The sequence below is a fragment of the Bombina bombina genome, chromosome 3 (genome assembly GCF_027579735.1).
Source record: "Bombina bombina isolate aBomBom1 chromosome 3, aBomBom1.pri, whole genome shotgun sequence".
Lineage (NCBI taxonomy): Eukaryota > Metazoa > Chordata > Amphibia > Anura > Bombinatoridae > Bombina > Bombina bombina.
This window is the reverse complement of record NC_069501.1, coordinates 555,374,310-555,389,359: the sequence shown is the minus strand read 5'-3', so window position 1 is coordinate 555,389,359 and position 15,050 is coordinate 555,374,310. Positions and strand designations below refer to the sequence as shown.

Sequence of the window (15,050 nt, the reverse complement as noted above, 5' to 3'; positions counted from 1 at the left end):
AGCAGTCTCATAAGCTAAACGTATTATGCTACGAAGCCAAAAAGAGAGAGAGGTAGTAGAAGCCTTTTTACCTCTCCTCTGACCAGAATAAACGACAAACAGGGAAGACGTTTGTCGAAAATCCTTAGTTGCCTGTAGATAAAATTTCAGGGCACGGACTACATCTAGATTGTGTAGAAGACGTTCCTTCTTCGAAGAAGGATTAGGACACAAAGATGGAACAACGATCTCTTGATTGATATTCCTGTTAGTGACCACCTTAGGTAAGAACCCAGGTTTAGTACGCAGAACTACCTTGTCTGAATGAAAAATCAGATAAGGAGAATCACAATGTAAGGCAGATAACTCAGAGACTCTTCGAGCCGAGGAAATAGCCATTAAAAACAGAACTTTCCAAGATAACAATTTGATATCAATGGAATGAAGGGGTTCAAACGGAACACCCTGTAAAACATTAAGAACTAAGTTCAAACTCCATGGTGGAGCAACAGTTTTAAACACAGGCTTAATCCTGGCCAAAGCCTGACAAAAAGCCTGAACGTCTGGAACCTCTGACAGACGTTTGTGTAAAAGAATGGACAGAGCTGAAATCTGTCCCTTTAAGGAACTAGCGGATAAACCCTTTTCTAAACCTTCTTGTAGAAAAGACAATATCCTAGGAATCCTAACCTTACTCCATGAGTAACTTTTGGATTCGCACCAATATAAGTATTTACGCCATATTTTATGGTAAATCTTTCTGGTAACAGGCTTCCTAGCCTGTATTAAGGTATCAATTACTGACTCAGAAAAACCACGTTTTGATAAAATCAAGCGTTCAATTTCCAAGCAGTCAGCTTCAGAGAAATTAGATTTTGATGTTTGAAGGGACCCTGGATCACAAGGTCCTGTCTCAGAGGCAGAGACCAAGGTGGACAGGATGACATGTCCACTAGATCTGCATACCAAGTCCTGCGTGGCCACGCAGGCGCTATTAGAATCACCGATGCTCTCTCCTGTTTGATTCTGGCAATCAATCGCGGAAGCATCGGGAAGGGTGGAAACACATAAGCCATCCCGAAGGTCCAAGGTGCTGTCAAGGCATCTATCAGGACCGCTCCCGGATCCCTGGATCTGGACCCGTAACAAGGAAGCTTGGCGTTCTGTCGAGACGCCATGAGATCTATCTCTGGTTTGCCCCAACGTACTGTGCCTTTAAGAAGCACAGAAAAAAAGTTATGACAGTTGAGTAACAATAAACCGGAGAAACTATAACATCAAATTCTTTCCGGTAAAAACACAATTTTAGCAAAGGATTGCCCCCATTAGCAATGGATAACTAACCCTGAATAGCAGAAAAAAATGTACAGAATATAAACGTTTTTTATCACAGTCAAGCACAATCTCACAGGTCTGCTGTGAGTGATTACCTCCCTCAAACTAACTTTTGAAGACCCTTGAGCTCTGTAGAGACGAACCGGATCATGCAGGGAAGAAAACAGACTTGTGACTGAATTTTCTGATGCGTAGCAAAAGCGCCAAAAAAGGCCCCTCCCCCTCACCACAACAGTGAGGGAGATCAGTAAACTGTCTTAAATTAAATAAAACGACCGCCAAGTGGAAAAAAACAGTGCCCAAAACAATTTTTCACCCAGTACCTCAGATAATTAAACGATTTAACATGCCAGCAAAAAACGTTTAACATCAAATAAATGAAATGTCATTAGAAAGCCTGTTGCTAGTCGTTCCCACTGCAAGTTAGGCTAAAGTCTTATGCATACAGTATTATCCCAGTGAAGTGCCATTCCCCAGAATACTGAAGTGTAAATATACATACATGACAGCCTGATACCAGTTGCTACTACTGCATTTAAGGCTGAACTTACGTTATATCGGTATTGGCAGTATTTTCTCAGTCAATTCCATTCTCAGAAAATAATATGCTGCTACATACCTCTTTGCAGGTTAACCTGCCCGCTGTCCCCTGATCTGAAGTTTACCTCACTCCTCAGATGGCCGAGAACAGCAAGATGATCTTAACTACGCCGGCTAAAATCATACAAAAACTCAGGTAGATTCTTCTTCAAATTCTACCTGAGAGGGAACAACACACTCCGGTGCTGTTTTAAAATAACAAACTTTTGATTGAAGGTATAAAACTAAGTATAATCACCACAGTCCTCTCACACATCCTATCTATTAGTTGGGTGCAAGAGAATGACTGGGTGTGACGTAGAGGGGAGGAGCTATATAGCAGCTCTGCTGGGTGATCCTCTTGCACTTCCTGTTGGGGAGGAGTTAATATCCCAGAAGTAATGATGACCCGTGGACTGACCACACTTAACAGGAGAAATGTATTTATCTTCAAACTCTGTGGTCCGATTTCTAGCCGCTCACGGCTATAGTCCCTCATCCCACAACACAAGAGTCAACATCACAAGGAGTGATTAGTTTATTTCTAATTTCCTAGAATACAATTCCCTACTACCCCTCCCCTCCATGTTCATCCCATATACACTACCAGGCATAGTTACAATATAGTCATCAGAGTATCTTCAAAACTACTTAATTGTAGAAAAGTTTCCTGTTCCAACCAAATACCAGACACACATGTCATCCAAGGATAACTCAAACACCATTTCAATAGCCACACAAAATGTGAAGGGCTTTCTGTCAGCAGAAAAGCGATCTATCGCATTTCATGATTTCTACAAAAGAGGCGTAGATATTACATAACACAAGAAACACACTTTCGGAAACATAACAAACCAACCCTGTCTAAAAAATTACTTCACCCAACATTTCCTTAGTTCAGGGCCAAACAGGAAAAATGGGATTGGTATATCAATCAGACGAAACATCCCATTTGAACTACAACAACAAAATGACAAAGAATGTAGACTAATAATCATAGTAGGCTTACTATACGGCTCCCCAGTCACAATTGTAAACCTGTACACACCCAACAGACCCTCTCCGTTATTCTTTAAATCGGTGCTCAACAGTTACAGATGTAGCCAAAGGCCCAATACTACTAGGTGGCGACCTCAACTTTCCAATATGCCCCTCTATGGACACACACAGGCAAATCATATATGCAAGATAGTCAACTTAAAGCTAATTGGGCAACATTGTCAAAACAAACACTTTTCGACACTTGGAGAATGGCACATCCTACACAAAGAGACTATACATTCTTCTCACACCCGCAACGTAACTATTCCAGAATAGACTATAAAATATGTAGCCAAAACATACTGTCTTCTATAAAAAGCTCAAAGATATCACACACCCCATGGTCAAATCATAATATGGTCATCAGCACTTTTACTTGGTCTATGAGGCCCACACATAGGACAAACTGGAGGTTAAACGACTGTATATTTTCAGATCCCCTGACTGTTGAACAAATCTTTAAAAGCAAAGAAGAATTTTTCCAATTTAACAACCCCAGGATACCTCAGTCTCAAATAATTGGGAAGCATATAAAAGTTACATACGCGGAGACCTCATAAAATACACCACTAGACTTAGAAAAAATAAATGATCTCAATTCACAACATTAACAAACACATTAACAGCAGCAGAACTTTAAACACAAATAGAACCCAACTTCAGACCAAACATTAGCAAAATTAATGGAAGCTAGAGAAAATATGAACTGCTATCTAACACAACACGCACAACTGCGGGCACTCACCACAAAACAAAATTATACACAAATGGAAACAGAGCAGGTCGCCTACTGGCTAGATCACTTAAAAAGAAGAAACTAGGCACAATTACCAGATCCATAACCAATCCTCAGGTACATCTAGTAGCAAAAACGAAGAGATAGCAAAGAGCTTGGTGTATTTCTACACATTCCTATATAATCTACAGACCCCTAACCAGACAGACAAAACACAAGCCATCAATCATTACCTTTCACAGATAAACACTAGCAAAAGAAGAAATAGATTTTCTAAACACCCCATTTACCCTACAGGAGTTGAACGTCACAATAAAAGCCCTACCTTCAGGCAAATCACCTGGGCCAGATGGCCTAACCTTAAAGTTTTACCAATTGCTTCTGACTGAGTTAGGACATCCACTACTTGCACTTTACCAATCCATTGACCAAGGAAACCAATTAACAAAATCTTTACTCAAAGCTACTATCACAGTCATACCTAAACCAAATACACCCACAGACAAAGTAGGCAATTATCGACCCATTTCCCTAATAAATGTGGATGTCAAAATATATGCAATACTTCTAGCAAATAGATAAAATAAATTTCTTCTCAAATTAATCTATCCTGACCAGGTAGGATTTATCCCTGGCAGGGAAGTCAAGGATAACACCATGAGACTACTACACACATTACAAATAGCTAAAGACAACGATACCCCTTTATTATTATTATCCACAGATGCAGAGAAAGCCTTTGACAGGGTGGACTGGGACTTTATGTGGTCCACCCTGTAAAAGTTTGGAATCCCTAGTAGATTTATCACCCAAATCCAGGCCCTCTACAACAACCCAACTGCTAGAATACGAGCCAACAATACCCTTTTGCAAACATTTCAAATTAGAAATGGCACGAGACAAGGCTGTCCCCTATCGTCCTTATTATTCGCCCTATCAGTAGAAATCCTAGCCATACAAATCAGAACAAACCCTGAAATTATTGGAATCAAATTTGAAAATCTAACACAAAAATGCTTATTATTCGCAGACGACATAATCCTAACCTTACAATCACCCTGCACTACCATACCTGCTTTGAAACAAATATTACAACAGTACAAACAAATCTCTAATTTCTCAATTAACGCAGATAAATCCGCACTTGTCCCGATCAACCTACCAGTACCTGAGAGACAATTTATTATACAGAACACGGACTTCTTAATCTCCGACAGACTTACAAACATAGGAATCACCATACACGCCGATCCAATAAATCTTTTTGAATACAATTATACGTCACTTCAATCAGAAACCTTTAAACTTCTCGAAACTTAACATAAACATAACCAACTATTATGGTTGGGACGTATTAACGCAATTAAAATGATGATAGTCCCGAAATACTTATACCTATTCCAAACCCTCCCCTTAGCACTATCTGACAGATATCTCGTAGCACAGCAACGCATGATAAATTAATTCATCTGGGCTTACTAGAAACTGAGAATTACTAAATATACATTATACCTAGATAAAGAAGACGGAGGCCTGGGGGTTCCAAATATTATCAATTATTATAGAGCATCCCACCTGAGCCGCATTGTAACCTGGAATCATGATACACAGTCAAAACTATGGGTAAAATCAAAGCACACTCTCCTAACACACAACACATGAGAGATATATGTTGGCTACCCAAACAACATAGACCACACCTAGTTTACCAAAACAAATACATTAAACATACGTTAGATATCTGGGACAGAGTAATCAAAGACGCTCCAAACATATCTCGCCCGATCTTGCCATTAACACCTTTGCTCAACAATTCCCTCTTTTTGAACAAACATACCATCGCACCTACAAACTCTGGAATGGCACATTCCAACCTACCCATTTAACTCTTAGTAAAAGAGGGCGCCCTCAAAACCCAGACTACCCTTAAAGACAAGATAGACCCCCCTTTCCATAAATGGTTATCATACTTTCAAGCAAGAATATGCTACTTACATCTAGAGCTGCAACAAATAATCATTATAATCGATAATAATCGATTATCAAAATAGTTGTCAACAAATCTCATAATCGATTAGTTGGTTTGCAATTAGTTGGTCTCAGCACAGCACCAGCTACTTCACTCCAATGAGCTCCTGCACATGGTGTTGTGTTTTATGGTTATGTCCTTAGCCTAAAGGACGTCTACAGAAGTTTACTTTTTACTTTTTCTAGACAGTATATATATTTTTTTAAGTTTATAATTTCTCCTGGCTTATGTGCAACCCAGAAATAATTACAACTACTCCTGGCTTATGTGCAACCCCAAAATAATAGGAGTCATCATTTGGATTGTTTATATTAATTCAGGTGATTTGGGACTATGCTTTGCATGATATAGTGCCGAACTTGTTATTTATAGCTAGCCCTAGATTTATGGGAGTTGTTATTTGAATTGATGTGCACTACTATCTGTTTGCACAATTATTATTGAATCGCTTGCTATTGCTGATTATATGTACTGTATAGATAAATGTGTAAGGCTTTGTCCTGTTCTTGATATATAGACCTTAGTGCTTTTTTTTTTTTTTTTTTTTACTTTTAATAAATTGTGATATGTATCAAACTCAACCTCAAGTATATATCTGTTCTTTTAAGAGTGGGCTAAATATTTGTTCCCTTACCTTATAGCTAGTTATTTAACATTGCATATAGATATTCAAGATATTTTTATGTTAGAATTTAGTCCAAGCTTACTTTAAGAGACCCCTTACATTGGTGGAGAGTTAACAAAGATAAATATCCCACCTTGGTGAAATTGTCAAAACCCTACATACTCATCTCAAGCACCACCACACCATCAGAGCATCTCTTCTCTGCTGCAGAGAAAATAGATTGGATTTTTTTTAAATCCGATTAGTCGATTAATCAAAAAAAATAATCGATCGATTATGAAAATAACCTTTAGTTGCAGCCCTACTTAGATCAATAACCAGATTTGAGCAATTAACCATTTTAACAGACATAACCAGAGCACATATCTCAATCATTTACAAACAACTAAGAGGAACATTCCCAGAAAGAAGGCCAAAATACCTCAAACAATGGAAGAAAACATTCCTTTAAACATCCAAATCTTCTATTGGTGCAAACATATTAGAGTTGAACTATAAAATACTTTTCAGATGGTACCTCACTCCGCAAAAATTAAGACACATTTACCCTGGGGCTTCGCCAAAATGTTGGAGATGTTGTGGCGAGATAGGCAGTATATCGCATATTTGGTATACCTTCCCACTGATGACAAGGTTCTGGAGTCAAATAAACGACCATATCAATACCATCTTAGGCCAATCTATACCCCTTTCACCTGAATTAATACTCCTAAACCAATATCCAAAGATAAGTTGTAAACTCCGTATAAAACTCCTACAATAAATGTTGAATTGCCCTAATCGTATTATACCTCGCTACTGGAAAAAACAACAAACACCAACATTTGGTAAATAGCTACAAGAAGTTAATCACATACTAGAACTTGAAAAAATACACTATAGCTACAATGGTAAAAAAACTTTATTTTAGACGTTATATTTTTATGGGAACAAAACGATTAACCATACTATACTAAATATTTTTCAATAACAATATCTGAAAAAACTTAACTGGACGTATTTCCCCCTCCATCCCTTCCCCACACTTCCTATCTCTCTTTCAATTTATAACCTAATATACATGACAAATATTATGTAAGCATATCTGCGATATACAAAAATGTACAAGTTTTACGAAATGTTATGTATAGCTCTGTTTTGTTAAATGTTTTGTACAAAAACCTAATAAAAACAGTTAAAAAAATGGCACAGGCTAAACTACAACTCTTTTACCCTATATAGGGGTAAATCATCAAGCTAGCAAAAGAGATAGGAAGCTCAATAAAAAGGTACAGTTGAAATGTTTATTCAAAACATTAATTTCTGACAAAGAATCTTATACTGTAATATAATGCACATCTGATCAATATAATGAATACACATAAATAATATTAATAATACATACAAATATATATAAAAAATATATCAGAAAAGTCCAAATAACAGTGCCGGCACTAAATTTCAGATTCCAAAATAAAAAGTCTAAAATCAAACCAAAAGGTTCCAAGGGTAATACAGATCCAGATGGCCATCTACAAAGGTTATCCACAGGTTACCTTATCTGCTAAACAATAACCCATTGGGGTGTTATAGAAATTGTATTGCACTGTTTTTGTATGTTTTCTGTACAGGTTCTCAATAGGATATACATTTCCAGATCTATTGAGGGCTACAACTGAAATTAAAGTGAAAGTCAACTTTAGTATATCGCTATATTGGTTATAAAATACATTTATTCTCAATTTTTTTCTAATTCTATTTTTTAACCTTATTCTTTACCTTCAAAGCCACCAGATTTGTTTTGCAGTGACGAAATACCGATATAACAACTTCATTGGTCCCCCATGGGTGTCTAACACCGTTAGATCGGTGCCCCTATTTTGAAATGCGCATGCAGCTATCCTAGAAGTTCATCCATGATCGGATGTGCATTCATGATAGCTGCATGCGCATTAAAAACGCTGTATCCCATGTATCGGAGTGGAGATCGTATTATTGCGCATGTGCACAAAATTGTACTCACAAGAGCACGGATAAATACGTATAGAGCGAGTGGGACCGCTCTTACGTGTAAGAGTAAAGCCGGAAGCTAGCAGGCGGCGGAGGAAGCTGAGGCAAAAGGTACGGAAAATAAAAAATAAAAATGTTTTAATTCGGCATGAATTTTAAAAAAATAAGTTAGTGACTATATAGGATTATGAGTAGCCATAGCGTTATTTGGCAGATGGTAAAATTGGAACTTTCACTTTGTAATTGTCTCTCTCTGTCGATAACCTTTGTAGATTGCTATCCGAGATCTGTATTAACGTGGAACCTTTTGGTTTGATTTAGACTTTTAAATTGGAGTTTGCAATTTAGTGCCGCCACTAATTATTTGGACTTTCTATTATTTGGACTTTTCTGATATATTTTTATGTAATTTTTGTATGTGTTTTAATGATATTGCATCAGATTGCATTAGATTACAGTTAAAGATTCTTTGTCAGTAATTTAAATTTTAAATAAAGTTTTCAACGGTAATTTACCATTTTTATGCCCTTCTTATCTTTTTGATAGCCTGTCAATATATCTAGTTTTTGTAGCCAAGTGGTAAAGTTATAGGGGGCCGATTTATCATTCTGCGAATGCAGCAGTTTCCCGCGCGAGCCTTCAGGCTCACCGGAAACAAAAGTTAAGAAACTGCTCCTTAACTTATTCGCCACCTCTGAGGTAGCAAATACGATCGGGATGATTGACACCCCCTGGCACAAGCATTTCACACAAAACATATTCTGGGGGCATTTACCGATGTCGGGCGGACACAATACACTACAGCGGATAATGTCCGCCCGACACTTGATAAATCGGCCCGCATGAATAAAATATGCTCTGCTGCCTTGTGATTACCAGTTTCTGTGCTTGCTGCAAAGTTGTGCCAAATACATCTTCTCTTGTCCAATATTTAAATAATTTTTGTTCTCTAAGGGTTGCAAAATTGAGCAGAGATAATTTGTGTGAAAATTCTTTTTTTTACCAGTCATATTTGATGCTTACTTAACTGTGTTCCATGAAATATTGCCTGGCCTAATTAAAAATGATCTAATAATGAATGCAATTTATGCTGTTGTTCACTAGCTGATTGAATTGTTGCCTATGTTATTTTCAAAATGATTAGGATGCATATTATTATCAATATTGTATTGTGTGAAATGTGCTTCTTATTGAAAAAAAAAAAAAAAAAGAGCTAATTGCGCATCAAATTTGATTACAGACATATTTTTTCCCATCAATGTTTACTAAGTTTCTTGGAAAATAGGGAAATAAAAGGAAAAGGAAAACCGTAAAAAAAAAAATAGTACAAAGGAAGACATAGAATAGAATAGTAAGGGAAAGAAATTTGTTTATAGGATGATTGAAAAAAATGGAAGAAAAAGGGATAACAAAAAAGAAACAATGGCAAGAAACAAGGGTAGAAAAGAGGCAGCCTTGAATATGTTTTCAGGCACAATGATTATAAGACAGCAAAAAGATGTGAGACAGAAATATGGACTGAGCTCAAGATAATATAAAGCTAGATAATTTACAGAAAGATGAAGAGTTAATAATAGGGTATTAAGGAGCTATAAAAGCCCAAATGGAGGAAAATGTTCACAGTATATGAAAGATTGATTGTAAACTTTAATGAACAAGTGCCCATTATCTAAAAATAATTTTAAAAACAGGAGCACTTTAATTCACGCTTCTTTTTTAAGATACTTACCATTGCGTTATGGTAAACATAACACCGATCCTGTGCCCGTATCTCCTGCTTTTTTAGCATAAGGATGACAAATCTGGCTTTCTCCAATTGTTGCATGCCCCATGAGCTGGACGCCAGAGGGGGTACACAACGATTGGAGGAAGCTGGATTTGTCATTGTTCTGCTAATGAAAGTAGGTGATGCGGGCGGAGGATCTGCATTATGTTTACCACAATGCAATGGTAAGTATCTTGAAAAATAAGTGTCTTTGCAAACTTTAATAATTAAACTGCCCTGTTTTTAAGATTATTTTTTTATACTGGGCTTTAATTCTTTAAAGTTAAACAGAACAAAAAAAGATTAAATTGCAAAAGCACATAGACACACACACACAAAAAGATAAACAATATCAAAGTGTCCTATGATCAAAGCCATTGCCCTCACCTGTGGTTCCTGTGTGGGTGTCACTCTGTCAATACTATCTTCTATCTCTTCTATACCTGATGTGGGTAGTACCCCAGCGTCATCTGTAGGCCACTGTCCTTCACTAGCCTCAGTGGTACTTGTCACAAGCTGCTCATCAGTAGTTTCCCACGTAAGTGCTTCTTCAGCAGTAGAACTTGGTATAGAAGCTGCTACTGTGGAAACCACAACCACTGGTTGTAGCCTGCGGACCTCTGTTGACCTGGCTATTGCCGAAGTTACTGCTGCCATTGTTGACTCTTCTTTGGATGGATTTGTGGGTGTGAAGGCTTCATCTATTGATGGAGTTTCTGAATCTTCATCTACCCAAGGGGAGCGTTGAAGAATAACAGAGGATTGAGTTGTTGGAGGAACCCATGTGCTTTGGATAGGTGGTAGACCATGTATTGTGGGTGCTGGTTTCAGCACAGATACTGTTGGTGGAAGTATTGGTGTCTGCGTTGTGTACCTTACTGTGAAATCCAGGCCTGATTCCAACTCAGAAACTGCAATAAAAACACAGATTAGCGGGACTTCAGAGCTCTATTTAACTATTATGCAAGACAAAAAAGTTGCACAAAACACATCAAAAATACTTTTAAAAGTACAGTTACAATTATAATAACACTGTCTGATAAAAATTATTTTTTTTAAATATTGCATTAAAAAGTTATAAGGGGGTCAAAGATATGAGGTCTGCAAAGGGCTTTAAAAAGAAAATTTATGCTTACCTGATAAATTTTGTTTCTTTTAGACACGATGAGTCCACGGATTATCATCCTTACTTGTGGGATATACACCTCCTGGTCAGCAGGAGGAGGCAAAGAGCACCACAGCAGAGCTGTTAAATAGCTACTTCCCTTCCCTCCCAATCCAGTCATTCGACCAAAGTTAGGAAGAGAAAAGAAAAAACCAAGGTGCAGAGGTGTCTGAAGTTTACAAAAATTAACAACCTGTCTTAAAAGAACAGGGCGGGCCGTGGACTCATCGTGTCTAAAAAGAAACAAATTTATCAGGTAAGCATAAATTTTCTTTTCTTTTTAAAGACATGATGAGTCCACGGATCATCATCCTTACTTGTGGGATACAATACCAAAGCTAGAGTACACGGATGATAAGGGAGGGACAAGACAGGGAACCTAAACGGAGGCACCACTGCTTGAAGAACCTTTCTCCAAAAAGCCGCCTCAGCCAAGGCAAAAAGTATCAAATTTGTAAAATTTAGAAAAAGTGTGAAGAGAGGACCAAGTTGCAGCCTTGCAAATCTGTTCTACAGAAGCTTCGTTTTTGAATGCCCATGAGGAAGCAACAACCCTAGTGGAATGAGCCGTAACCCTCTCAGGAGGCTGCTGTCCAACAGTCTCATATGCAAAACGGATTATACTCTTCAACCAAAAATAAAGAGAGGTAGCCGTAGCTTTCTGACCCTTATGTATTCCAGAGAAAATTACAAACAGAGAAGAAGACTGACGAAAGTCCTTAGTCGCTTGTAAGTAAAATTTTAAAGCATGGACTATGTCCAAATTGTGCAGAAGACGTTCCTTCGGAGAAGAAGAATTAGGACACAAGGAAAGAACAACAATCTCCTGATTAATGTTAATGTCTGAAACAACCTTAGGAAGAAACCCTAGTTTAGTACGTAAAACTACCTTATTGTCAGGGTGCCAGGAATCAGACTGAGATGAGAAGTGCGAAAATAATCACACCTTTATTAATAGCAAAAAATAATAAAAAGTCCACAAGTCAAATAACAAGCCAGGAATAAAAACCAGAGCTGGTAGTCAGACGAGCTGAGTCAGGAGCCAAAGCGAATAGTCAGGACGAGCCGGAATCAGGAACAAGGAAAACAGCAGAGTCAGGACAAGCCAGGCGATCAGGAACCCAGGAAGGACGTCCAGGCAGCCAGGTAATACACAGGAACTCTCACAAACAGGTCTGAGACAATGCAAAGGCAAAGCATACTGAACAGAGGCCCTTTAAATAATAAGTGATGACATCACAATTCTGAGACTGCATCCTGTCTCACATGGATGATGCACACCAGTCTGGCCATAAAAGGAAGTGCAGGAATTGAGCAGCATCCCCCACAATGCACCATAGTCAGGAAGAGAGCTGAGTAAAGTGGCTGGCAGCAGCACATGGCAAACACAACAGGGAAAAAACCCTGACAGTACCCTCCCCTCATCGACCCCTCCCCCACGGGAGGACAAAAGGCTTATTGGAGAAACGGGCATGGAAGGCACGGAGGAGGGCGGGGAGCATGAACATCAGAGGAGGGAACCCAAGAAACGCTCCTCCGGACCATAGCCTCTCCAGTGAACCAAATACTGTACACAGCCCCTGGACATCCGAGAGTCAATAATGCTGCTGACCTCATACTCCTATGGTTGTCAACAAAGATAGGATGGGGACGAGGCAACACAGTGGTAAACCAATTACAAACCAATGGTTTCAAGAGGGAGACATGAAAAACATTGGAGATGCGCATAGCAGGAGGAAGGTCAAGAGCGTAGGCCACAGGATTAGCCCGTCGGAGTATTCAAAAAGGACCAACATAACGGGGAGCCAATTTATTGGAAGGCACATGAAGGTTCAAGTTGCGGGAGGACAGCCAAACTCTCTCACCAACCTGGTGGGAGGTGCGGGCAGACGCCTATGATCAGCCTGGAACTTTTTGCCGCTGCATAGAACGATGAAGGCAATCCTGAATCTGCACCCACGTGGAACGGAGTTGCCGGAGATGCTCCTCCAAAGCCGGAATACCCTGAAACATGAATGAATCGGGCAACAAGGATGGTTGAAACCCATAATTCGCCATGAACGGGGATATCTTGGAGGAAGCATTAATAACACTATTACGAGCAAACTCTGCCCAAGGTAACAGTTCAGACCAATTATTGTGGTGATCTGAGACATAGCAACGGAGGAACTGTTCCAGAGCTTGATTAGACCATTCCGCAGCCCCATTGGATTAAGGGTGATATGCCGAGGAGAAGGAAAGCTGGATCCCCATTTGAGCACAAAAGGAACGCCAAAATGTGGAGACAAACTGGCTACCCCGGTCCGACACTATCTCCTTGGGTAACCCATGTAAACGGAAGACTCCCGGGAAAAAATTGAAGCAAGCTCCCTAAGCGGTAGACAGCTTCATCAAGGGAATGCAATGTGACATTTTAGAAAAAACGGTCAACCACCATAAGGATAACAGTATTGCCATTGGAAACAGGGAGCTCAACAATGAAGTCCATGGAAAGATGTGTCCAAGGATGCTCACCATTAGCAATAAGTTGAAGAAGACCCACAGGAAGACGTCAAGGAGTCTTATTCTGTGCACATACTGAGCAGGAGGCAACATACACAGCAACATCAGAACGAAGACCTAGCCACCAGAATTGTCGAGTGACAGACCAAATCATTTGGTTCTTGCCTGGGTGACCTGCGGCTTTAGGATAGTGGTAAGTGTGCAAAAGTTTAGTTCGAAGATTCTCAGGAACAAAACACTTACCACTAGGTTTCTAAGAAGGTGCATTGGTTTGTGCAGCCACGATCTCCTCCCCCAAGGGAGAAGTCAAATTAGTACGTATGGTAGCCAAAATATGGGTCAGGAGGTTTAACAGGAGTAGGTACAGACTCCTCCGTGGGACAGAGGCGAAAATTGTCGAGAGAGGGCATCTGCCCTAACATTCTTACTACCCAGGCAGGTAGGAGACCACATAATTAAACCGAGACAAAAATAGCGTCCATCTGGCCTGTTCGGGGGCGACAAACGTTTTGCTTCAGATAGATAAATTAAATTCTTGTGGTCAGTAAGAATGAGCACTGGCACGCTAGTAACCCTTGAGAAGATGCCTCCATTCCTTAAGTGCCAAATTATGGCCAGTATTCCCTGTCACCAATTTCATTATTGCACTCCGCTGGAGACAATTTCTTAGAGAAGAAACCACATGGATGCAAGGAACCGTCAGACGTAGGACATTGAGACAAGACGGCACCTACTCCAGTCTCAGAAGCATCGACCTCAAGAACGAAAGGCAGGACAGGGTTAGGATGAGCCAGAACTGGAGCGGCAGCAAAGGCAGTCTTACGATCTATCAAAGGCCTTAATGGCAGTAGGTGACCAATGGAGTGGATCATTCTCTTTACGGGTCATGTCTGTGATAGATTTGACCAAGGAAGAAAAGTTTTTAATAAACTTTCTAATTGGCGAACCCCAAAAAACGTTGAATAGACCGAAGACCAACTGGGCGAGGCCACTGCAGAACTGCAGATAACTTGTCAGGATCCATGGAGAACCCTGCAACAGAGATAACATAACCTAGGAAGATTACTTGAGTCTGATGGAACTCACATTTCTCGAGGTTACAAAACAGGCCGTTCAAACGTAGTCTCTGAAGAACCTGTGTAACATCAGAACGATGAGCCTCAAGTGTGGGTGAGTGTATGAGGATGTCGTCTAAGTACACCACAACACACTGTTTGCACACATATCTTGCAGGACATCATTAATAAATTCCTGAAAAACAGCAGGTGCATTACATAGGCCAAAGGGCATTACAAGATACTAATA

At 39.4% G+C, this 15,050-nt stretch overlaps 1 protein-coding gene across 1 annotated transcript in view; it reads right to left on the bottom strand.

The window, feature by feature from the left end:
* The window catches only part of SDC3 (syndecan 3), a 226,245-nt gene that overhangs the window by 35,367 nt on the left and 175,828 nt on the right, over positions 1–15,050 (bottom strand). Inside the window, exon 3 of the mRNA XM_053705369.1 lies at positions 10,466–10,989. Coding sequence (XP_053561344.1) covers positions 10,466–10,989 — 524 coding nt within the window. The remainder of the gene's footprint in view (positions 1–10,465; positions 10,990–15,050) is intronic.